This window comes from Schistocerca serialis, chromosome 8, assembly GCF_023864345.2.
Source record: "Schistocerca serialis cubense isolate TAMUIC-IGC-003099 chromosome 8, iqSchSeri2.2, whole genome shotgun sequence".
Taxonomy (NCBI): domain Eukaryota; kingdom Metazoa; phylum Arthropoda; class Insecta; order Orthoptera; family Acrididae; genus Schistocerca; species Schistocerca serialis.
Window position 1 is genome coordinate 238270238 of NC_064645.1, and position 24769 is coordinate 238295006.

At 42.0% G+C, this 24769-nt stretch overlaps 1 protein-coding gene across 1 annotated transcript in view; it reads right to left on the reverse strand.

The window, feature by feature from the left end:
* Nucleotides 1-24769, reverse strand: part of LOC126416947 (transmembrane protein 26) — a 99748-nt gene that overhangs the window by 53591 nt on the left and 21388 nt on the right. The window contains exons 2-5 of the mRNA XM_050084827.1: nucleotides 23081-23225; nucleotides 11457-11648; nucleotides 7956-8113; nucleotides 4690-4900 (exon numbers count right to left, since the gene is read on the reverse strand). Coding sequence (XP_049940784.1) covers nucleotides 4690-4900; nucleotides 7956-8113; nucleotides 11457-11648; nucleotides 23081-23225 — 706 coding nt within the window. The remainder of the gene's footprint in view (nucleotides 1-4689; nucleotides 4901-7955; nucleotides 8114-11456; nucleotides 11649-23080; nucleotides 23226-24769) is intronic.

Here is a 24769-nt window from a genome sequence, read left to right on the forward strand (position 1 = left end):
GCAATCAGATTCAAAACCTCCCTACGTTAGTCTTCGCTGCCGTGGTCGGGAATGATTCATCTTGTTTTGAAGCTGGTTATATTTCGATCGAATTTTGTCGGTGGTTATACCGAAGTTTTCGTGCGGCTTTGCAACTGCTGCCAACTTCTGTCGTGTACCAATTTGTGGTGCTGCAGGAGTCATTATGCAGTGAACGGTTTATTGTTATTGTCGCTTTGTTGGGTGTTATGCTGAAAGATATCCTGATATGAAGAAAGCTCAACTAGATTGCGTGGCTTGTGCGTCACTATGTTTAAGTTAACCACGAAGCGATTTGTAAAGCTCTTTCTACCTCCAAGGAAGCAGTTTAAAAAACCTAAAACAACGCCTAACCGCAAATATGATGAAAGCTACTCACAATATGGTGTCACAGTGAAGGCCAGTACAGAAATCAGTGAGAACTCAATTCCCCCATTGGTTGTATGCTTAGAGAAGCCTTCAAATTAAAGCAAGAAGCCCTTTTTTACTAACACGTGATCACATTTCTAAGCACTCTGTGTTAGTTTGCAGACCTAACAACATTTTTTTTCAGAAAATGAAGTTCGGTTTTGTAAAAAGAAAAGTACTCCAAATGCATGCCAAATTTCATAAACATTGATGCTAACAAGTTAATAAAAACTTCCTACTGGCTTGTTTTAGAATTTGAAACTAAGGAAAAACTTACACAACTGGTGAGTCTCTGTTGCTGTCAGCTGTGAACAGAAAGTTGACTTTTTAGTTCACAATTGCTGAACGATAACTTTTTCTTATTACTTCCTTTACATCACTTATGAAAGACAATGAACTAGCTCCCATGGAATATTTATTTCGAGACATTATTCCGTATTTAGAGGCCCTTCAAGAAAGTTACAAAAAAGACTTTCCCGAAGATTCGATAAAATATGATTTGATAAGTAATCCATTTTCAGGAAACTTACCAGAAGAAGTAATCACGAAAGAAACTTCCATCGAAATACCTAGCGACAGAGCAATGTAAGATGCTTTCGAAAAGAAACCTCTTCTTCCTATCAGAATGGGAACAAAAATACAATACGGTACCCTTCACTTTTGAAACAACCAATCCTACTTTTTGCATCAACATGTGTGAAAATGGGTTTTCTGACTTGTCGAACATTAAAAATAAATACAGAAACGGCGTTAGTGCTGAAGAAAACTTGAGAGTGAAGCTGAGCTCGATCGAATCAGAATTTCAAGCTCTGATTAAAAATGAACGGCGACATACTTCAAACTAAAACTTGTAAACATGTAAATCATCTTTCATTAGAATCTAAATTTGTAAACTAATTACTGATTCTGAAGTATAATTTAGCGTCGAAGTCTGATGTGATATTGTTTTGTATTTTTACCCTAATTTATTATACTCGATATTCAGTTTATTAGTGTCTCGCACAGCTGTCTACATTATTTGTGATATTAAAGTGATATATAAATTTTTAATGTTAATCCTCTCTTATTCATTGGATATTTGTATCACAACCAGCTTGATATAATTTGTGTTATTTTCCACAAATAAGAGTACCACATGTGAACATGAACTGGTCTGTAAAAAAGTGCTTCCACCAAACCTTGTTACTTGTGTGTGTGTGTGTGTGTCACATTTCCACCACACACAGCAGTTGATCGGCGCAACGCAAAAACCGCTCGAATGTTGTCAGCACTTAGCGAGGTGGTGAAAATTATTACTCCCATATCGTTCCTCACCCAGCGGCAGTCGTCGTTCTGTCTGTTGCACCACCCTTCCCCCCACCCCAGGGTTCACTGTTAACTGAACAACTACAGTGCTACACCCAAATTTATAAAAATGCCGTGTGGTACGCAGTGGCAAAAAGTCTGGAAACCCATGTTCTGGAGGATTACCAAAGTCAGTCTGTGGAATTTTTAAACATTTCATTCCATATAATTTCTCACCTTCAGATTACGCATTAGAAAATTAATGTTCTAGATACTCTCCTTTCTTAGACTTACTTCATTTTCACCTTAACACGCAGAATTTATGATTATTTTAACCCAATAGTGCCACCACATTTCACTACCGAATATTTCACAGTTTCATTGACTCTTTTTAGGAACTATCATGGAGCAGACAACTGAAAAACAAACTTCACAAGCAGAAATTAAATCATTTTTTCATGGTACAGTAGGTAACTTGGGATCACGTGATGCATGCCCTAAAGAAAGTGGTGAAGATGTTAAAACCACTGGAAAATAGTTCTGGTTTCACTTTTTGTTGTCAGTATGATGTAGTCACTTCAGAAGATAAGTGCGATTGTGTTAATGCTTCTCCATTTCCAACTCCTGCTGTAAAAAGTGACGTTTCTTTGTTGACAGATGTAACTTAAGCGATGCTTACCAATTTGAAACATTACACAATATATGGGTAGCTATGCTGCGAAAGAAAGCATTTGAAATGGACTGTCCCATAACAAGCATTCTGTAGGCGTTAAGTGCTAGAGATTTGCGGAGCTATTACATCAACATCAATAAGCATTGCTATTTCTCTACCGCACTGCCTTCATCTCCATTCATCTGTATCCGAATTTTCAGTAGATACAACTTGTGTTCCAGTTCTAAACGTCGAAACAAGTTATGAGAGTTCAGCTGCTAATATCTTGGTATTCTGACCTGGACGAACATCTTTTACTTTAACAGAACTGAAACCCACTCGGAAGAAAAATTTATCTACGTCCCTGGTGCTTGTGAAAAAGCCGTGTAGCCCATGACTCGTGAATAGTTATACTTTAGTCATCCAGCAAGCTTTCCACATAATTGCAAACCATTACGAAAATTTTTCTCGCTGACAACCCCCACAAAAACATGAAAGTAAAGAAAGTTCATCGTTTACTGCATTTTCGCTGTACATGCAGTAAAACTGCTGCGTGAAGCACGTCGTTTTAATTTATTACTTCTTTATAACTATCTGTATTCCAGTGTTGATTTATTACTTCTTTACTACAATCTGCACTCGCACCAGTTTTGCAGAGAGTATTCACACATACCTCTGAATGCACCAGCAACATTGTATCATTACACGACTCATAGTTCAGAAGGTACGACGTTTTAAACAATGAGATGCGAGAAAAACGGCCGCATCATGCAAGACGTATAAATTTTTTATTTCATTGCTACTAACATTATTCATAACACTTTTCGCCACTGTAGCCACATGTACCATGAGACGTACCTATAAAATTAGATTGTACAACCCATTGTTCAAAAGATACAACGTCAGACATTGAGCTGCGTTAAAATGAAACTGGAGGGCGAAATTTGTGAGAGATGCATGTGAAATATGTGGACAGATACGTGTGAAATACGTTCAATATATCTGTATCTGCCTCTATATACGTATTTCACAAACCACCATATAGTGTATGGTGGAGGGAATCCTGTGCTATTACTGGTCATTTCCTTTTCAGTTCCATTCGCAAATAGAGCAAGGGAATAACGACAATGTATATGCTTCCGTACGAACTTTCTCTTATCTTCATGGTCCTCACTCGAAATGTACGTTGGCGGTGGTAGAATCGCTCTGCAGTCAGCCTCAAATGCCGGTTGTATAGATTTTCTCAAAGAGCATACACTTGCAATATATATGTGCTTATATGGACAAAGACACAGGTAAAAAGCTCGTTCTCAACCTCGGAACGATTTCAACGAAATTTGGTACACATGTTAGTTAGGCAGTAAGAACCACCAGCTTTTATTGGGGTGAGTTTGATAACGAGGAGAAGGGGTGGGGAGGGGATGGACTAGACAGGGGGGGGGGCAGGAGTAGATGGACAGAGAGGGAGGGGAGAGAAGGAGATGACACAGGAAAGAAAGGTGGGGGGAGAGGGGGACGAGGAAGAGCTAGGCAGAGAGAGGCAAGAGGAAGAAATGGACAGCGAAGAGGGAATGGGCAGACAAGAGGGGATGGACAAAGAAAGGAAGAGGAGATTTACCGGTAGAAGGTGGAGGAAAAGATGGGCTAACAGAAGATTGGAATAAATACACATCCTCATAACGCTGGGTACTGTAATGACCCTTTCTAAAAATTCTGTGTGTGTGTGTGTGTGTGTGTGTGTGTGTGTGTAAAAATCCTGTCTGTTGGTTAACAGTAAGAGATTTCGAGTGTATATGCTTGTGTGACAAAATAATGCTCGGCCTTCAAATTTTTTAGACAGCAGCTAGGAGAAGCCTGGCTGTTCGCTTTTGCCTTTCTTGCTCTGCCCATTAGAAAGTACCAATGGTGGTCTGTAGTTACGAATGGTATCTAACATGGGGAACCGATTTTGAGGAAGCAACGTGTTGTATGTTTATTAATCCACCAGATCACACGTTTATCTCAATATTTATTGGGTTACGAGTTCTATTTTTCAGATTTTCTAGCTTATAGTACGACCAGATTCTTATTTTAATCAATCATACAGCACAGACTGGTTATCACATCGCGATATGCAATTTACATTTTCTAATCTTATATCGGTCCACATCTGTTGCGCTGCTCCCAAAACAGATTTGGGACACTTACACACTTCATTTTGGTAAAGATGTATTTCATATATTTGAGTGAGCGGAGGTGGAAGCCAGCACAAGGTACATAGCTAGTAAGTAAATAATGTTACCCGGATGGGAAGCCATGAGCTTTCCGCCTTGTGGAGGGATACTTGCCTTGGCAGCGGCGGCCGCTTCGGCGCGTACAACGTAAAGGCGGTAGAGCTGCAGGAGGATAACGAGCGTGTTCTTGCAGGTGAAGAAGACGTTCATGTAGGAGATGATGCGGTAGTGCAGGATGAGCAGCAGCCGGAAGACGAGGAAGGGAGCGTCCTGCAGCAGCATGTTGAGCGCGATGCCCCACACGTCCACCGAGCAGCAGCCACCCCTGGCGAGCAGTCGGAAAAAATAATACATTTAAAAATTTTTTTAGAGTTTGACGTCCCTTCACCGACGGAATCACTAGATTGCGCTGGGAAAGGAAATCGGCTGCGTTCTTTTGATCTCTCACTTGGCTAAAACTCCTTGGGAAACCACGGGAAAGTTGAACCTACGAGGGTTGGAACTTTAATAGTGGCAACTATTTATTTACAGCTCGTACAAAACAGTACGTGTTGAAAAGTTTTACTGACCTCCAATGTAGTCACCAGCATTGTGTATAACCCGTTGCCAGCGACGTGGAAGTCGTATTATACTCGTAGCAGAGCCAGTTGTGTCGACTGAGCGGCGCGGTCTATGGACCAACGAATTTGTAGCAGTTCTGAAGCGAATGCCGTGAAGTGTTTCCTTCAGTTTAGAAATCGTGTTGAACTTACGAGGGCTTAAGTCAGTGGAGTGCAGTAGGTGGCATAGGACTTAGCAGACCCATCAGACGAACAAATCAGTAACAGCTTGCACTCTACGTGCTTGAGCATTGTCCTGCAAAATGATGGTCAGGTCCTATCTCTATGCTGTTCATTTTTGGAACACAACCTACGACCAGCTTAGAGACAGAAGTGATGACACTTTCTGCAGGGCCTGACCATCATTTTGCAGGACAATGCTCAAACACGTACAGAGAAAGCTGTTACCGATTTGTTTGACTGATGTGGCTGCCAAGTACTATACCGCCTACTGCACTCCCCTGATTTAAGCCTTCTCGAGTTCAACTCAATTTCTAAGCTGAAGGAAACGCTTCACAGCATTCGCTTCAGAACTGCTACAAATTCGTTGGGGAATAGATCGCGCCGCTCGAATTGTCAACACAACTGGCACTGCTAAGAGTAGCCTACGACTTGCACACCTCTGGCAACGGTCAGCAACGACCATTTTCAGATCTGTTTTATATCATGTCCTAATATAATAAAGCCATAGTGACCTCGTCAACAAAATGAGGAAAGCGTAGTCGCACATGTTCAATAGTCTAAGGACCAAAAATTTTTTGATCATTGGCGAGAATGAAATAAATTCATTCTACACTTTCTAGATCACTGTTTTAGTCTGCGACCTTGTAGCAACTAGTGAAGTTGAACCCAGATCGTCAGATGGATAACTGAACCGCAGACCTCACTTATGTGAGTCCAGTGTGTTACGAGTACACTGCTTCGCTCTGTTCCCCAGAAACAACCCTTACACTGTCCTCACACAAGACGCGAAAGTAAACCTTGACGAGGAACAGTTCTAGTTTTGTGACTTTATAACGTGTAATTTCGCGTTACAGAGCATTTTAAAGCGCGAAAGGCACAATCACACTACTCAGATATTTGTCTAACGGAGAGCAAATTGGGCAATTAATGCAAGATCGCTTTTGCGTCGCAATTAGGACTTGGGAGACGCCGTATTGGATTATATCGTTTACAACTGAAGACCATATTTGATGGTTTTTATATTGTAACTTACTTTTTATGAAAAAATACTGTTTTAAAGCACCTAACAACTGAGCATCTGTGCCACGCCCGTAGTTTATGGTACAATTTGTTATAATAAAATGACGGGAAAATGCCTACTGGTGCTTAAAGTTTTTTGTATTTGGTGCTTTCAGTATTATAGGCCTGCTCTGAAAGCACGCCGTTTCAGTGTACCAGTGTATTGATCGTTATCGAAAGCACAGCGGTTTTGAACAATTTGCTATAGCCGAACATCAGTTAATGACGTAACAATGGCTAAAGCCTTGACGACATGGAAAGATCAAAGGCAAACGCAAACTGTCATTTGTTGACTTTAAGGTGGTTGATGGAGGCGTGGGCTATGGTAGAAAAAGTTGTTGCACCGCGTCTCATTTCCCGCGTCTATTTCTTTTATTTGCCTTCGCCTATTCTAATAGACAGGGTGATTCCGTGATGATAATACAAATTTTCATGGACCATGGAAAAGGGTATACGTTTCGATTTGAGGTAAGGGACCCTCATCCAGAAACAACCGAGTCTAATGTGATATGCGAAAAGCATTCTGATACTTCTCACGATGGACTACACAGGCCAGTACTGTTGTTGCTAAGACTGTAGGGTAGGCAACTTTCAGGGATGGTAGCATGAATCAAAACAAATAAAACAATCCTTGCTTACTCGAGGCATGCTGCTACGGTGTCGTAGGTCCGCAAGTGTTCAGTACTGAAGAAATTGAATAAATTTTTATTTCAGCCGTCTCAGTTGCATTGATATAAAATACAACTGTAGTAGTTACCAGTTTAGGGCTGACAAACCCATTCTCGAACCACACATCTCGAGATTAACCGTAATGATTCACACAATAACGTGCCGAATAGCACGAACAGCTTCTGTACACCAAAGTACACAGTGTGGAACTAGTACCTTCATTGATCTTGGCCCATGTGTCCGTTGCAACTGACTGACACAACCAAACAGATATATGAATAAATCCAAAAATAACTGAGGTCATAGGATGCAAGTGCTACGCTAAGATGAAGAGGTTAGCGCAGGAAAGGTGTCCATGGCGGGCCGGATCAAACCAGTCAGAAGGCTGAGGGCTCAAAAACTAAATAACATTTATTAAAAGTGATAGAGCGCTCTTAACGTGTATGCCTGGTAAATGCCCTGTTCACGTATATGGATGGAGGATCTGGGGTGTATTACTGAATTTTATAAACATGTTTTAAATCTACAATGTCTGCCTTTATTTTTATATTCAAGGAGAAAAGAAATAATAAGCGGATTACTTCTGATGACATCTTTGCTGAAATTATGACTACAATACTTCATTTTTGGAGCAAAATTTTTGCCATTGTATCTCCAAGGAAGTTACCAATCTAAGTCGCTTACATATTGTATGCTTTAAGTTCCTTGAACATTTCTGCTATTTCTGCAAAATTACTTCCTTATTGAACATTCATTAAGTTCTCCTAACCGCAAATTACCGATATCTACAATTTACGACAAAGACAAGAGTATCATTTACGCAGACTAGCGACTACTCTGAGGGTTTCCTCTCACAGTGTAAGTGCTTGCCTGAGATCCGGAGACGGTGGGGCGGCGGTGACGGTGGTGGCGAGCCGGGACTTGCGCGACTTGGTGGCGGTGAGCACCACGGTGAACTGCAGCAGGCTCCACGACCAGATGGCCAGCGTCAGCAGCACCAGCACGGGGTCGCGGCTGATAGCCTCGTCCTCCAAACAAGGTGACGGCATTTAAGATACACTGTAAAGGGCTCTTCAGCACCCTAACCGAACTACGCGGCTGCACATAAACACGAGAAGCATCGCAATCATTTTTACTGGTGCTTGGCTTCAGCAGATTTTTGTAATTTGTTTATTCTACAATTATCTTTTTGTGACTTTTTAATAAATATTTATCAGGTACACGTCTGCAACGAATTAAGTATTTATGACGTTTCTGAGAAGTATTAATGACGACGTCGTAGAAGAATCAGCTCCCGTCATTTTGATGGGTACAGACATGTGAGCAGTAGCTTTCGGAACTGTTCACAGCTATTATTGTTTGCCTTCCTGTTCCAGAGGTTGCCCCTCAGTCTGCAAGATCCGGGCGGTCGCAGAAGGTGGGCTTACTGGTAGTTGGGAGCTCCAACGTCAGGCGCGTAATGGGGCCCCTTAGGGATATGGCAACAAGAGAGGGGAAGAAAACCAATGTGCACTCCGTGTGCATACCGGGGAGAATGATTCCAGATGTGGAAAGGGTCCTTCCGGATGCCATGAAGGGTACAGGGGGCACCCATCTGCAGGTGGTCGCTCATGTCGGCACCAATGATGTGTGTCGCTATGGATCTGAGGAAATCCTCTCTGGCTTCCGGCGGCTATCTGATTTGGTGAAGGCTGCCAGTCTCGCTAGCGGGATGAAAGCAGAGCTCACCATCTGCAGCATCGTCGACAGGACTGACTGCGGACCTTTGGTACCGAGCCGAGTGGAGGGTCTGAATCAAAGGCTGAGACGGTTCTGCGACCATGTGGGCTGCAGATTCCTCGACTTGCGCCATAGGGTGGTGGGGTTTCGGGTTCCGCTGGATAGGTCAGGAGTCCACTACACGCAGCAAGCGGCTACACGGGTAGCAGGGTTTGTGAGGCGTGGACTGGGCGGTTTTTTAGGTTAGATGGCCTCGGGCAAGCACAGAAAGGGCAACAGCCTCAAAGTGTGCGGAGCAAAGTCAGGACATGCGGGGACCAAGCAGCAATCGGTATTGTAATTGTAAACTGTCGAAGCTGCATTGGTAAAGTACTGGAACTTCAAGCGCTGATAGAAAGCATCGAGGCTGAAATCGTTATATGTACAGAAAGCTGGCTGAAGCCAGAGAAATTCTGCCGAAATTTTTACAAAGGCACAGACGGTGTTTAGAAAGGATAGATTGCATGCAACCAACCGGTGGTGGCGTGTTTGTCGCTGTTAGTAGTAGTTTATCCTGTAGTGAAGTAGAAGTGGATAGTTCCTGTGAATTATCATGGGTGGAGGTTACACTCAACAACCGAGCTAGGTTAATAATTGGCTCCTTTTACCGACCTCCCGACTCAGCAGCATTAGTGGCAGAACAACTGAGAGAAAATTTGGAATACATTTCACATAAATTTTCTCAGCATGTTATAGTCTTAGGTGGAGATTTCAATTTACCAGATATAGACTGGGACACTCAGATGTTTAGGACGGGTGGTACGGACAGAGCATCGAGTGACATTATACTGAGTGCACTATCCGAAAATTACTTCGAGCAATTAAACAGAGAACCGACTCGTGGAGATAACATCTTGGACCTACTGATAACAAACAGACCAGAACTTTTCGACTCTGTAAGCGCAGAACAGGGAATCAGTGATCATAAGGCCGTTGCAGCATATCTTAATATGGAAGTAAACAGGAATATAAAAAAAAGGATGAAGGTTTATCTATTTAGCAAGAGTAATAGAAGGCCGATTTCAGACTACCTAACAGATCAAAATGAAAATTTCTGCTCCGACACTGATAATGTTGAGTGTTTATGGAAAAAGTTCAAGGCAATCGTAAAATGCGTTTTAGACAGGTACGTGCCGAGTAAAACTGTGAGGGACGGGAAAAACCCACCGTGGTTCAACAACAAAGTTAGGAAACTACTGCGAAAGCAAAGAGAGCTTCACTGCAAGTTTAGACGCAGGCAAAACCTCTCAGACAAACAGAAGCTAAACGATGTCAAAGTTAGCGTGAGGGGGGCTATGCGTGAAGCGTTCAGTGAATTCGAAAGTAAAATTCTATGTACCGACTTGACAGAAAATCCTAGGAAGTTCTGGTCTTACGTTAAATATAGTAAGTGGCTCGAAACAGCATATACGTGTATATATATAATGTAATACGAGTCCGTGTTGTATATTCTTTTGTAAGTCCTTCAAAATGAGTTAACGTCAAAACTGGCCAACTGTACAATGAATGAAGGATAATTGTACAGCCTATTTTTTCACGCAATTCTTGGAGGCTGTCGACCCACATATGTACAAAATATTCGTCGTATACATTTCCACAAGAAACATTGCGAATGAAACTGCGTGCAATGGACACTGGGAGTGGGAAACCTCGCAAAAGGCCGTTGCTCACAACAGCACCTGAAGTTACGCGAATTAACTGGCGCAAAAGCTACGGAAATGGTACACTACCCGACCCAAGGCTTGTTGCGTTGTCTGACAGGTGGCGACTGTGCTTCTTTGGCTCTGGGCACTATGGGACTCAACTGCTGAGGTCATTAGTCCCCTAGAACTTAGAACTAGTTAAACCTAACTAACCTAAGGACATCACAAACATCCATGCCTGAGACAGGATTCGAACCTGCGACCGTAGCGGTCTTGCGGTTCCAGACTGCAGCGCCTTTAACCGCACGGCCACTGACTGTGCTTCTTTCCAAATGACTCGATGTGTGGACAATGGCCCAGTTAGGCTTTTAACACGCAGAGTGTGGCCGGCGTAGTTCAGGCCGGAGGCGATTCTGTGATGTTTTTGGATGTGTTTTTCATACCATAACTTGGATCCACCTATCGTGAACATGAAACAGATTGATTATTTAGACATTCTCGGTGATCTAGCATTGCTATTTGTTCATGATGACTATGCTGTAGACACTGTCTTTCAAGATGACGATAGCCTTGTTCACAAGGCTGCATGCCTAAGTTCTGAGTTTAAACAACACTCACACTATCGTACATCGTCTACAGGATCTCATCAACTGGCTGTTGCATACCTGAAGAAACTTGTGGAATCTCTTCCTCGTCGAATTGACGTCATTATCAAGGTTGGATACAATGTTAGGCGGTGTTAAGGTGACGTCGCCAGAGGGTGACTAATTTATTATCCGTTGTGCTTAGTGTCAATGAAACCGGAAATTACACAATTGCCCGCTACATCAGGGGTGGTTTTGGCATGGGCGGGTTCTGTATCGTCCATTAATTATTCGACTCGGGTCGCTGAAGGTAGCTGGATTAATACATTGCCGTCCACTGCGCATCTAATTTTGGTTTGTGAAGTGGTAGACAGGGTTTTGGGTACCTTGAAGGAGTCGAAGAACTCTATGATGTCGGCGGCGGTGCCGATGTAGACGAGCAGCAGCTGGGAGAGCTGGTCCCTCGTCAGGTCACCCTTGGGCAGCATCCAGCGTCCCAGGATGAGCGCCAGCATCAGGCACTGCTCGATCAGCGTCACCCACAGGTCCGCGTCCACCTCGGGAAGTGTCAGCTTCACCTGTCGCGCCACACCGCATAGGCAAACACAAACCTTCGACGTGGGGCGAAACTTTTCGACCAAAAGTCACTACAAAAGCTTTTTGTGTGGCTAGATTTTAGTTAAAAATGTTTTAAGGGAGGTAGGACGTGGAACGGGCCGACATGGAGCAGGGGAGGCATCACAGGACATTTTGATTTCCACTGTCTATACTTTTACAAACAAATTCATAAAACTTTGTCAGCATCGCCATGAAGGATTCAGGATTCACACTCATTGCAGTGGAAGATCGAAAACATAACAAAATAATTTTTTTTAGGTGTAAGATTTCATCACTCTTTCACTTACTAATGGCTGCATTTGTTGCTATAGGTACACTTATCTTCATAAGTTAGAGAGATTCTTCGATGAATTTTGTACAGCATACAAACCATACTCAAAGGTGTATGAAACTCTAGAAATTATTTAATTCATGAAAAAACGAATGAGCTGTTATATTTCAAACTTAATGAAAAAAACACAAATTTTCTAGTTAATTACCTCAATTTTTACCACAGTTTTTAATAGAGTTGTAAAATTCTGGAGTTTCATACATCTTTGAGTATGGTTTGTATGCTGTGCAAAATTCATCGAAGAATCTATCTTACTTAATGAAGAAAAGTGTACCTATAACAACAAATGCTGCCATTAGTAAGTGAAAAAATGATGAAATTTCACATGTAAAAAAAAAATTATTTTGTCATGTTTTCGAACTTCCACTGCTGTGAGTGTAAATTCTGAATCCTTCCTGGTCATGCTGACAAAGATTTATGAATTTATTTGTAAAAGTATTGGCAGTGGAAATTAAAATGTCGTGGGGTGCCTTTCCGGCTGCAAGTCGGCCCGTTTGACGTCCTACCCGCCTTAAATGCGGTGGTCTAGGTGACCTACGATACACTGTAGCGTCATAAGTTGTTCCGAGCGAACGTTTGTTTTAGGATAGCTTGCTGCATGTAACTCGGGGGCTGACATCTGTCGGCCTAACCGGGAGACACACGAGCGTCTGTCACTGCCTGCCGTGGAAAAGCTATTCTAGGTCTCTCACTGGACGCGTACATTCACAACCTGTAAGAACCTAAATAAAGTATATTAAATATTATTCAATCATTTTCAAAATCGATACACTATCTTTTGTTAGTCAGGAGAAGATTGCGTAAAAATTTCAACATTGTAACTATCATAGTGTCAGAGAAAAACATTACTAAAAAAGTAAAAAACCGACACTTAGGGAACTAAATTTAGTTAGGAAATATGATAGTTTATCTTTTGGTATAAATGGTAAATATAAACCTAACTCTCAGTGTGCACAATTAATTAACTGAGATTTTCATATTAAAATTGTATTTTTCGTTTTCATAATACAAAAATCAGACAAAGTTATTATTTGTGTCTAATATGGTTATGTGAGTAAATGAGAGAGTGTATGTGGGACATTCGTTTAATTTCAATGTTGCATTATACACTGTCTTAAGTGAACTGCAAGAATTACACAAGCCTGTCGTGGGAAAATGATGCTAGGGGATTTACTCACTTTGATGATGACGTATGTCTAGGTGTGATTGCTATTTTAACAGAGCAGCCAGAAAGTCAGCTGGAGTAAAATCTGTATCTAAAGAATATTTCCAGAATTATTGTCTTTTCGTTTTCGTTTATTAAACATTACTTTGATATTTGCATCTCAGATCGACGCAAATGCGTCTGTGTATAAGGATTGGTGCAGGCCAGTTTTGGCGCGAGTATTATCATGAGCGAGCATTCTGATTGGCAGCCAGTATTGTCAGTCAATCGGAATTGAGACGGTTCCCACTCGTTACCTGATAGTTATACTGGGAGTGAGGCTGGAAGGAGGACGTCGGTCACTCACTAGCTTTCAATGCTGACGGTCATGCTACTAGTGCCAGTCAAAATATTGTGTAAGATGAAGAATTCCTTAGTGCTTGAGGTATTGGTGAGCTACGTCTATAGCAGTTGCTGTTGAGGACTGCTTGGCGAAATTTCAGAGATTTTGATTAAATGAGTTGGACAGATATTCGCGAGTGAAATATTGGCCTTCATAGTATCCACATGGCATGTTTCAATATTCAACCTCTAAGCATTTTTGGCGAGCAGTTTCTTTTTCAGAAATCCACAACAAGGACCGAATGTAATAACTCAAATTATTGGCGAAATTAATATCTGTGAAAACGTTGTTTAATTCGGGTCGGGTTTGGACAGTTTTCTGGCTGCTGTGCGTGTGAAATGTATGTATGAGTTGTGAACTGGAAGAAAATAGCCAATAGTTAAATGTGGACTGAATAGTACCTTTTTTGGCTATCAAGGACAAAATAAACATTTTTGCGTGGAAATTTCGGACATTATTTTCCAGAAGCCAATCCATTTTCTTACTGCCGATAAAATTGAATGACAGGATTTCTACAGAACTTTCTTTCATAACTATAGTTACGCGGCCTCAGTAATTGTAGATATTAGATCTTTTTTTTATCAACGCTGCTTTTGCGTCATCTTGTATTTACATTGCCGAGTGAAGGGAAGTCGAGCAGACGCCGTTATGAGGTAGGTGAATTTTTATTTGGAGCCTGCATAGTAACAACGATGTAACGGAAAAAAACTCCCGGCCGCAACTCTCCAAATCCTACACAGTAGAAAAAACAGGTTTGATTCCATTGTGGAGAAAACGATCAGTGAAAGTCAGCCGTTCTAGGAACCTCGCAGCTATCGATATTAGAGGGTCTTGGAGGACCTTGGCGAGTGTTGCCTGTGGCCAAGGTGAAAGTGGAGCAGTGTGAATTAGTGCGGGGCCTCAGTCACAATTTGCCTGTGAACGAGAAAGATTGGAGTGTGTTGGAGATTAGCCAGCATAAATACGACCTCACCGAGGTGCGATAACTGAGCCGCATCGGCAGTGTCGAGCCTCTGGCAACGAGTACGGGCCCTCTGTCATTTGCTCGCCGCCATGTACTGCTCCGTACTGGTACAGCAGGCTGACCCGTACCTAGAGTGTGGCTAACAGTGTTCAAGCGACGTTCCGGGCAGTAATTGTTCAGTTTTGATTGGCATTACTTAGGAGGCAGTGTGGTTAGTTGGTGTACGAGCGACGTCGTTTTAAGCTGTCCTGTCCATTATGGCGTTGTCCTTGTAGGTGGTATCTTTTTGGTCATGTTCGTGTCGAGTATTGCATCACGTTAGAGTTCTCTTCTACTATGTTTCTTGTTGAACTATGTAAGTGTAACACTACCTAGTACAAGTCAGGGTTTCGTTTACGATGGCAAAATTTTTCCTACTGCTGCTCTATTTTAATTAAAATTAGCTTTGTTTCTTTCTTGTTCATTATTTATATTTTAAAGTGGTGAAATCAAATGAGACGTTTCTTGAGTTACGGAAAGAGCCCCCAGCGGTTCGTTTTAAATGTTTTATGCGCTGGTAGCGCCAAGAGTATATACAGATGGTGCCCAAGTATATGAGAGCTCTATCCTGATTCAAGGTTTAATTTTATGGTCACCAGATCTTTCTTTTATAACCGCTCCACTGCGCTTCTTGCACTTGGGCTATATGGAGCGCTTAAGATCTAAGAGATAATTTGATGCATTTTATGTGGCTATGTGAAGCGTTTAAGGTTTATAATTTAATACATATGTATATGTATGTTTCAATATTTGTCTAGGGTATGGAGAACGAAGCTGTAAATATTTTTTGAGATTGGTAAGATAAAAGATTTTAGTTACTGGCCAATGTGACCAAATACAAAATGCCTATTAAACTGGGTCATGACCGATGGTAGTAAAATCGCTCTTGCCACCAAATGTAGCGGGGTGAGAAACCGTAGTGCATTCCATGCCTTACAAAGGGAAAACTATGTTCACATGACGGAAACAAGTATGTACCCTTTACGAATTCCTCCGAGAAAAAGAAACAGTTGGGAATGATTGTGAAAGTATTCAATAATCCGCAATTTTTTTAATTTGGCACAAATAATTTTCACGTGCTGTTGATTTGAAACCATGCACAGACGCAAGACACGCAAGTCACCTTGCGTGGCAGGAGCAATTGGTACCCTGCATCCTCTGCATACTCAAAATAATGTCTGTCACTGATGACATCTGCTCTAAACAATGACTGCTCTAACAGGCTGCAGAAACAACGAATTCTACAAACAATAGACAGTTCAGCAACTGAAGAAGAAAGCTTTCAAATGGGCAATTTTTTTCAGGATGAGCTTCTGTTTGCGTTAAACGAAAAAGCTTGAGTAACTTATGAGGGTTAAAATACTACGACAGTTGTCATATTTCAGAGTGACTTTTTAATAAACATGACGCAGAACCTTCCATCTCAAGGCCCAAAATATCAAATTCGTTACTGTAACGTGGCAAAGTTAACTTCACACATGGTGGCACCTCAATGATTAGTACACGCCCATCGTGATAAATTGTGTCCTTGACGTAGAAATCAGCGACACAGTACCATCTGATTCAACTGAAACATCAGAAACAACACCGGCTGCATGGACCATTTTTTCTGACGACAGCGTGCGTCAACAAATGGACTGATGTCACATTTCCAGCTGTTCGGTTGCAGACTCAGCAACTAGTAATCTGGTTATCGGATTATAAGTACCAGATGCCTCCAGCTCCTGTACCAACAGAGCCTACAAACAAATGGTGATCACGTCCGCGACTGGTGAACCCTTAGCGCACTAGAGATATAAAGCACTCCCCATCTTGCGAATGCAAAATTTTAACAGAACTGTTTGTCCACCATCAAAGAACCCGAACCACGTGTACGGAAATACGGAACACAGTATCAGCTGAGTAGGTTAGAGGATTCTATAATTCTCCAAGCAGCCATAAGTTTTAACAAGTCTAGCACACCTAAAAGGAGAATTACTTTTACAGCGCCAGAGGCAGTTGATGCAACAATCTCTACATATAAAAGGCAATGTCCCGACTGACTCACTGACCGACTCATTCACTGACTCTTCACTGATTAGCTCAAACCACTACGGGTAGAAACTTCAGACGATGTTGAATTTTTACTGTAGGCGCCTTTTAAGAACGAATGTTTTGAAATATCACTCCCAAAGAGGTGAAATGGGGGACGAAAGGTTTTTTTTGTAAATGTTGGTATTAAGAACATTTTGAAGTTAGATCTTCCAAAATTGGTACTTGGTTTCTAGGTCAGAAATAAACATGTGTTTCACCATTTTTAGGAAATGTAACTCCTATGAGGGTAAAACAGTGAATAAAAGTTTAAAAAAATAAATCCTGGATGAAAAATACATTTTATAGCTACATCTATGAAAACTGGTATTTGACGTCCTGGTTGCAAATAAAAAAAATCTGTTTTAGTGTTTCCTGGAAATTCATTTCCTAAGGGTGTCGACTAAGGGGTGAATTTTTTTATGAAAAGGTTTCATTATGAAAACATTCCTAAAGCTAAGTCTATTAAAATTTAATTTTGGCTTCTCGATTATAGATAAAAAAAGACGTGTTCCGCTGTTTGTCGACATTCAACCCCCGAAGTTCGAAATAGGGAATAAGACCTTTTATGAAATTATTCGTTATGAAAGTCTTTTCAAAATTAATTCTATGAAAATTTGCACTTCGCACCTCTGTTAGATACAAAAAGAATACGAGTTCACTGTTTATGGAAATTAAACCCCTATGCGGGTGAAATAGAGGATGAAACTTTCTATGGAAATATTATGCAGGCATTTTTCAAGCTAAAACTATGAAAATTTGTATTTAGCTTCTCAGTTAGAAGTAAAAAAATACACATTTCGCTGTCTTTGGAAATTCAACCCATAAGGGCGTGAAATAGGGGAAATGAAATTACTCATGAAATTAATTTTTGAAATTACTCATTATGAAAGCCTTTTCAAAGTTAAATCTATGAAAATTTGTAACTGGCATCTCTGTTAGAAATAAAAAGATACGTGGTTTACTGTTTTTGGAAAAACTACTCCAAGTGGACGAAATAGGGTTGAAAACTTTTAAGAAGGTATTTCGTTATACTAAAAAAAGGCTAAATCCATGAAAATTAATATTTCATTTGTCGGTTAGACATAAAGAAATATGTATTATGGGATGGAAGCTTCTATGGAAGTATCACCACAAGAACGCATTAGCCATGATAACGAAAACCTTGGATTCAGCTACCAGAATCGCATTTTGGTCTGAAGTACATTTCGAAAAAGCTTTTCTTTTAGAAGCCTTAATTAACATGAAAAGTAGGGAAGGGTGTTGCAATTTGTGAACTAAATCAAAAATTGCTGTTAACAGTCACCATATCAAATTGACTGTCAGAATTGCATAGACGAAGAAACGGCTCAATAATAGTAAATAAATCTTTTAGTAGGCCTGATATATGTCCATAAAATTATTTTTGATGCAATTACTTCGCAAACGAGAGCGAAGCATCCAGCGCTAAGCTAGTATACCAACAGATATTAAAGACCTGTGCAATTTACTCAGGCACGTCTTCACACACAAAAATACAGTCTTATATCGTGAAGAGGTGTACATTCCCCTAGCTTCTGTGTCCATACAAGATACGCCTAGCAGAATTAGCTTGTATTTCTGCAGATCAACGTTACGCACTGAGTATCGGTAATGAGTGAGCCGCGAAAGATCGTAGAGGAACGGAGTGTCGATGCTGTACTATTCCAGGAACCGTACACGACGAACTCTAAACTTCTGCCCTTCTCTAAACACCTTACCACAATTGTTGGGCACCAGAATGCCAAGACAGCAATCATCAGTGTCATCGTAGTTATCTTGTCATTGAATTCACGCAATTAAGCGATTAGCGTGCTGTGACAGTAGAAATGTGCACTCCTCAATGCACCTGGATTATTTCCTACCTATGCGGTATTCGCACATGATTGATTTGTACGTTGTGAGATTAAGAGCTACAGCAGTGTACAGTCATGCTGCCTATCACCGTTGGAATGGGCGTCAACGCGAACGCAAAGCGCGCGCTTTGTCATACTAGCAGGACGACAGCTGAACCGGATGTAATGCTGTAAGAGTTGATGCATGTAGCCTAGCAAGTTTTCGAAGAGTACCGGTGCAGAGATCGTACAGTGCCAATGCAGAGACAAATATAGACATCTCCCTGGAAAATTGAGCAGCTACTAATAATTTTATATCTTGTGAGGTTAAGTAATCTATGACTACTACCGTCCATCAGAATTGTAGCTGAAATCTCTAGAAATAGTGAAGTCGATATGTAACTGGAAGCATGGGATTTAAAAACAGCAAAATGGAAGGCACTTAATGCCGAAATAGCTTCTTTCAACCTAGACTATTTACCTGAGAACATAGACCCCGGAGCGCAAGCTCTTACAGAGCTCTCTCAGCTGGCGCAGGAAAATCACATCCAAAGACGTCATATGTAGCCATCCCTAAGACACCTTGAAATTTGGAGCTGACAGTTGCTCACGGAAATCCGTAACGCAAGCAGGAACTACCTGCGCTCACTAAGAAGGAACAAAAGAGAGATAAATCTAAACAGTAAACGAATGTTGTGAAACAAGATCTGCGACACTACCAAAAGTATATTGGGAGCGCTTTCTGAATAAGAACTGGAACACTTCTCGGATTAGCTGCAAAAGGTTCTTTTTGACAAATTTAATGCCCTCGTCGACCTGTCCGTTCTTCCCAAGACCGATGGAACAAAATAACAGCAAGGAACTCCGTCGAATAATTCCTGAACAGTGTTTCGCCAATGACCATCATTTAATGCTCCGTTTGCAGTTGAATTCGAACTGTAAAAATGTGTGTGTGAAATCTTATGGGACTTAACAACTATGGTCATCAAGTCCCTAAGCTTATACACTACTTAACCTAAATTATCCTAAGGAGAAACACGAACACACCCATGCCAAAGGGAGGTCTCGAACCTCCGCCGGGACCAGCCGCACAGGCCATGACTGCAGCGCCTCAGACCGCTCGGCTAATCCCGCGCGGCAAGTCGAACTGCATTAACAAGAATGTGCACTCCAGTTTGCTCAAGATGTAGTAGCGGTAGCGATAGCCACGCTAAAACGCGACGAAGCACCGGGCTCAGTTAGTGTCTGTTAAGAAGTGATAGAAAAAGTAGCTTTAATCTCAGCGCCATTCTTAACACATCTACTGGATGACGTATTAAGGCAGGGCAGTGTGCCAGAAACATGGAAATCTACACATGCATTTATTACAAACCAAGGCCTAGTTTCCGTAGAGCCGAACAGCAATAGACCATGTTTAACAAATACATTAGCGGAAGTTCAGGAGCTCAATGAGCTCTAGGTTCTCGACACATGTCTGTCTGGCTTCTGCAAAGGTAAGTCCATTAATCAGGCTCTCCTACTTGTACACAGGACAAACAATTAACGTTGTGCTGCAATTACGATGGACATCGCAGGTGCATATCATCTACGGTGATCCTGATTTTAAATCGCCTAAGTCTCAGAATCCGAAAAAGGCTTAAGTTTCACGGATTGGTGTAAGGGTTCCAAATTGCAATAGCTTGCTGGGCACCACAGGACAATAGAAGAGATCACTAAGGGCTACACACAAACCTCGATACGTGTGTCAATGTTTTGGGACCTGATAGCGGATTCGCTGTTAGAACTACTACCTGAGAGTTATGAAGGGAATCGAATGCAACTTACGCCGATGGTATCTTGACTATCTACAGCTTCCAGACGTAAGATGAGGAAAACGCAGACCACGTGTTATCCAACATGCAGCGGTGGGAGATGAAAAACAAATTAACAATAGCAAATAAAATTATGTACTTGCTGTTCAGGAGCAAACTTTCCCTAAACAGGAATTTATGGACACTTGAATATGGCTAAGGCCGAAATCTAGACTGTAGAATAAAACATGTTGTACAGTCAAATAGCAGTTATATCTTTCAAAAAATATTTTAGAATATTTTATGTTCATTTTCCTTGATCATACATTTATATTACTGACGGTGTGTATCGGAATTGCAATCTGGATTTAGTGCCTCCAGGGGCTGCTACTTTTGTTGTTTTCCACTGACTTCTCTTTTAGTATGGTGGAGGGACTGCTCAGGGGAAGCCTCTGGGCTAACAAGCGATAGATAAGGATCCTTTTAAGAGTTCGCTACGATAAAAATGTTTCGAAGCCGAGGCGAGGTGGCAGTGACAAGTAGACTAACAAGCATTCGGTTCCGTCACTCCATGCAGGATTTGCGACTCTTGCCTTCTGTTGAAAAATACATGTAATTCTTCACAGAAGCCTTTCAGCAAGGTATATCTCTAGCCAGGTTTCAATTCCTAGACGACCGTGTGAATTTTCGCCACACCGCCTCAAAATAACGTTCGGTTTAAACAATCAAGGGTTCTGGTTGGTTCTTACCGTAATGTTTTCGAGGAACTCTTAATTCCTCTGCCTTGCGTAAATGTCAGGCTTGTTGTAGGTCCTTTTTAAAATTGTGCCATCTAGTGGGAGAGATTTTCTGCCCTCCTTCCCACTTCACTTCAGAGCACGTTTAGTTAAAAATAGTAAAAATCTGAAGGAGTAAAATATTGTTTTACTACTCTTATTTATTGGACGGAACTCTCACTTCCTCCCTTTATTGGTCGGTGAGTTACTGCTCTGGCTAACAAGCAGCCAAGTTTCAGAGCACTTTATGTTAGGCTTTTGTACTGTAAAAACTTCACGCTAGGCGGTGAGAGGAAACTCATGCCGCTGGAAGATACAGAGGAAAGACTCGTCGCTGGACGACTGATGAGGCGGGACTCGTGGTCGCACAGAAAGGTCTTTCCACTGAAGTACTCTGGACAGGGATGGAGCTGAGCTCAGGGCCTCCAGCCGCTACTGCCACCGCCTTCCGTATTGCACTACGAGTGTGGTAAGATGCGCCGTCGTTTGCAATCGCCAATTCCCTGTAGATACGGTATTACTTCACGCCATTCGCTAGCCATTTATACGGTTTTAATACTTCGGAGCAAGCTAGTTTGTTTTTTATATGCGCTCTGTCGATCTCACTGGTATTCGACCCTTCTTTTTCGGTGTTCTTCCTGTAATTTAGTTACCATGTTTACAGTGACTGGTCGTATTCGTGCGTTATCCGTGTAACTTCACATTTATAGCGCCCACCCACCTGCACCATTGTTACAGTTCACTATTAGATCCCATTGTCCAAGTATTTGAAGTTCTGTTGGGTAATTTGTGTGTTCTACTTTACAAGAATAAACGTGATCCGTATAGTGACCAACTGTTTCCGTTATAGACTAGATGATCCCTCCTCCCAGTAATGTGTGTATGTGCGTGGTGTGGTACCCATATTGTCATGTTTGATTGGGCCACCTCAATGTTCATCCTGCAAGACGTTTCTGTTGTCTAACATTATTTTTTATTTCATTAATTTCCATGTGGGTGCTTCTCTTCTCTCTAGGCCAGCAGAGACCGGCCTTCAGCATCGCAGGGGCATGCGAATGAGCGCAACCGATACAGCACAATTTGTAGTGTAGTTCTGATTTTCTACTGACGTTATCACAAATGTTGCTTTCATTTGCTTTTCTTTTTTTGAAGATGTCTTTGCCTGAAATTTTGTCAGTGTGCTCTTTGAGCGTATTTTATTTTTAATTTATTGTTTCTTAATGTTGTTGTTATGGTCTTCAGTCCTGAGACTGCTTTGATGCAGCTCTCCATGCTACTCTATCCTGTGTAAGCTTCTTCATCTCCGAGAACCTACTGCAAACTACATCCTTCTGAATCTGCTTAGTGTATTCATCTCTCGGTCTCCCTCTAAGATTTTTACGCTCCCCACTGCCCTCCAATACTAAATTGGTGATACCTTGATGCGTCAGACCATGTCCTACCAACCGATTCCTTCTTGTCAAGTTGTGCCACAAACTCCTCCCCAATTCTATTCAATACCTATTCATTAGTTATGTGATCTACCCATCTAATCTTCAGCATTCTTCTGTAGCACCACATTTCGAAAGCTTCTATTCTCTTCTTGTCCAAACTATTTATCGTCCATGTTTCACTTCCATACATAGCTACACTCCATACAAATACTTTCAGAAACGACTTCCTGACACTTAAGTCTATACTCGATGATAAATTTCTTTTTCAGTATCGCTTTCCTTGCCATTTCCAGTCTAAATTTTATATCCTCTCTACTTCGACCATCATCAATTATTTTGCTCCCCAAATAGCCAAACTCCTTTACTACCTTAAGTGTCTCATTTCCTAATCTAATTCCCTCAGCATCACCCGACTTAATGTTTCTCAATATTAGAGACACTTCTGGCGTATAAAGGAATTCGTGCCAGATTTCAGTCTTGTTTGACAATAAGTTGTGGTGATTACTAAACCATACTTGCGCCCCCACAACCCACAGACACTTCAACGCCTATTGTTGGTACAAAAGTTACCTTGAAGAAGTTGCCTTACCCCAAACAGTTTGTCCAGGTCCCCGACGGTGATGGCGCTGATGTTGAGTGCCGGTGCCTGTTGCCTTCGGGCCATCCTGTGTAGCTCAAGCAGCCAGATGGAGGGCACAGTGCCCGCCAGGTACAGGAACACCGACGGGCAGAACCTGCCAACACACATCGCCACCACTACACATCCTGCCGGCAGTTTCGAACAACTGCCCAAAGCTGAGGAACGGCCAGAGTGGAAGTGCTAGCAGTTTAACTTGTGGCTGCCCTAGAAGAGTTTCTTTTAAAGTCTTTCACAGCAGATGTGTGTTGGGAAGAGCTGGCAATGTGGCCATGACTGGTAAAGTGGCTATAGGGGTGCCGAGAGCTATGAGGTGCCACTGTCACGTGGGAAATGCCTATACACATTATTACTGCAGGAACCCGAAATGGCGAGTGTGTGTACAAGAGGACGCTACGTTAGTAGCGTGTAACAGACTGGAAATTTGGATCGGATGAGAAGCGAGCTCTGCTGGCCGAGGTGGTTAAGGCGACTGCTCACGTTAAGCGGGAGATCCGGGTACGAATCACAGTCCGACACAAATTTTCATGTGTTACCACTGATGCACTTCAATGTTCAAATACGGCTAAAGTCACTGAACAACTGACTGCTATCAATTTATTCTCCCTGGAGAGCACATTCACCTCGTGAAGCCATCTGCTGTGCTGTGCTGCTCGTCCAAACTGGAATATTTTTGTGGATTTTAGTTATTCTGATGTAAGGGAAGTGGTCACTTCGTGTATTCATAATTGAAAGGGGATGTCACTTACGCCTTCCTAATAAAACTGAGTAAAGTGTCATAGCTTGACCTCATAATCCTACTTTAATAGGAAAGTTCTGTCACGGTGTTAAACGCGTCAGTGTAGGTGAAGTGGCCATCTTGGCAACTTCTCTAAATTTCCATTTCCTTGATCGACTGTATCCCGTCAGTTGTTGGAGGCTTGGAACATGGATTGGTGTGCACTGGGTCCTACGAATAAACTGCGAACCATGAGGAGCACCACGGCCGTATAACAGACTTCCCTTCGTGATTCTGTAAGCTTCGCATTGACTACACTTGTCTGACCAATGGCCACATTCTCCGACCTGAGGATCCAACCCACTGTCAGTGTGATGCCCGTCTAATTGTGGCCCATGTCCTTCCGAACCATATCAGGCGAAACAAACTAGTTGACATGCTGCTTCTAGTGCTAGCGGATGACGCTAATGTGGCTGAACTGGTTTTGCGTTTTACGCCCCTCTCACTTCTACTCGTCTCAGTGACGTAGGATACATTGGCCTCGTTGGCTGGTTAAGGGACTGAAGGGATGTCCAGTCGCCTGCTCCAACCTGAGGGGCACTTTGCTGCCCTTGCTCAGTGGTCTAGCCTGGCTCCTGCCATTCCCATCTTTTGAATTCTGCTGACGTTATTCTCTTTCCTGAGACACTATCATGTTGTTCATATTGCTAGTTTTGTGACAATGGAGAGTGTGGAAGTACCTGTCGAATGAAGAGGGTGTGATCTCCCTTCGCGTGAGGAGTGCTAGGGACCGCCAGCTGCTTTCTGGGCGGAGTAACTCTCCCATCTTCACCCTTTTACCTCTCTTGCACGTCTGCGCGCTTCCATCTTTAGGTTTTCTCGAGTCTCGTACACATTGGGTTCATCGAGAGCAGTAAGTGCGT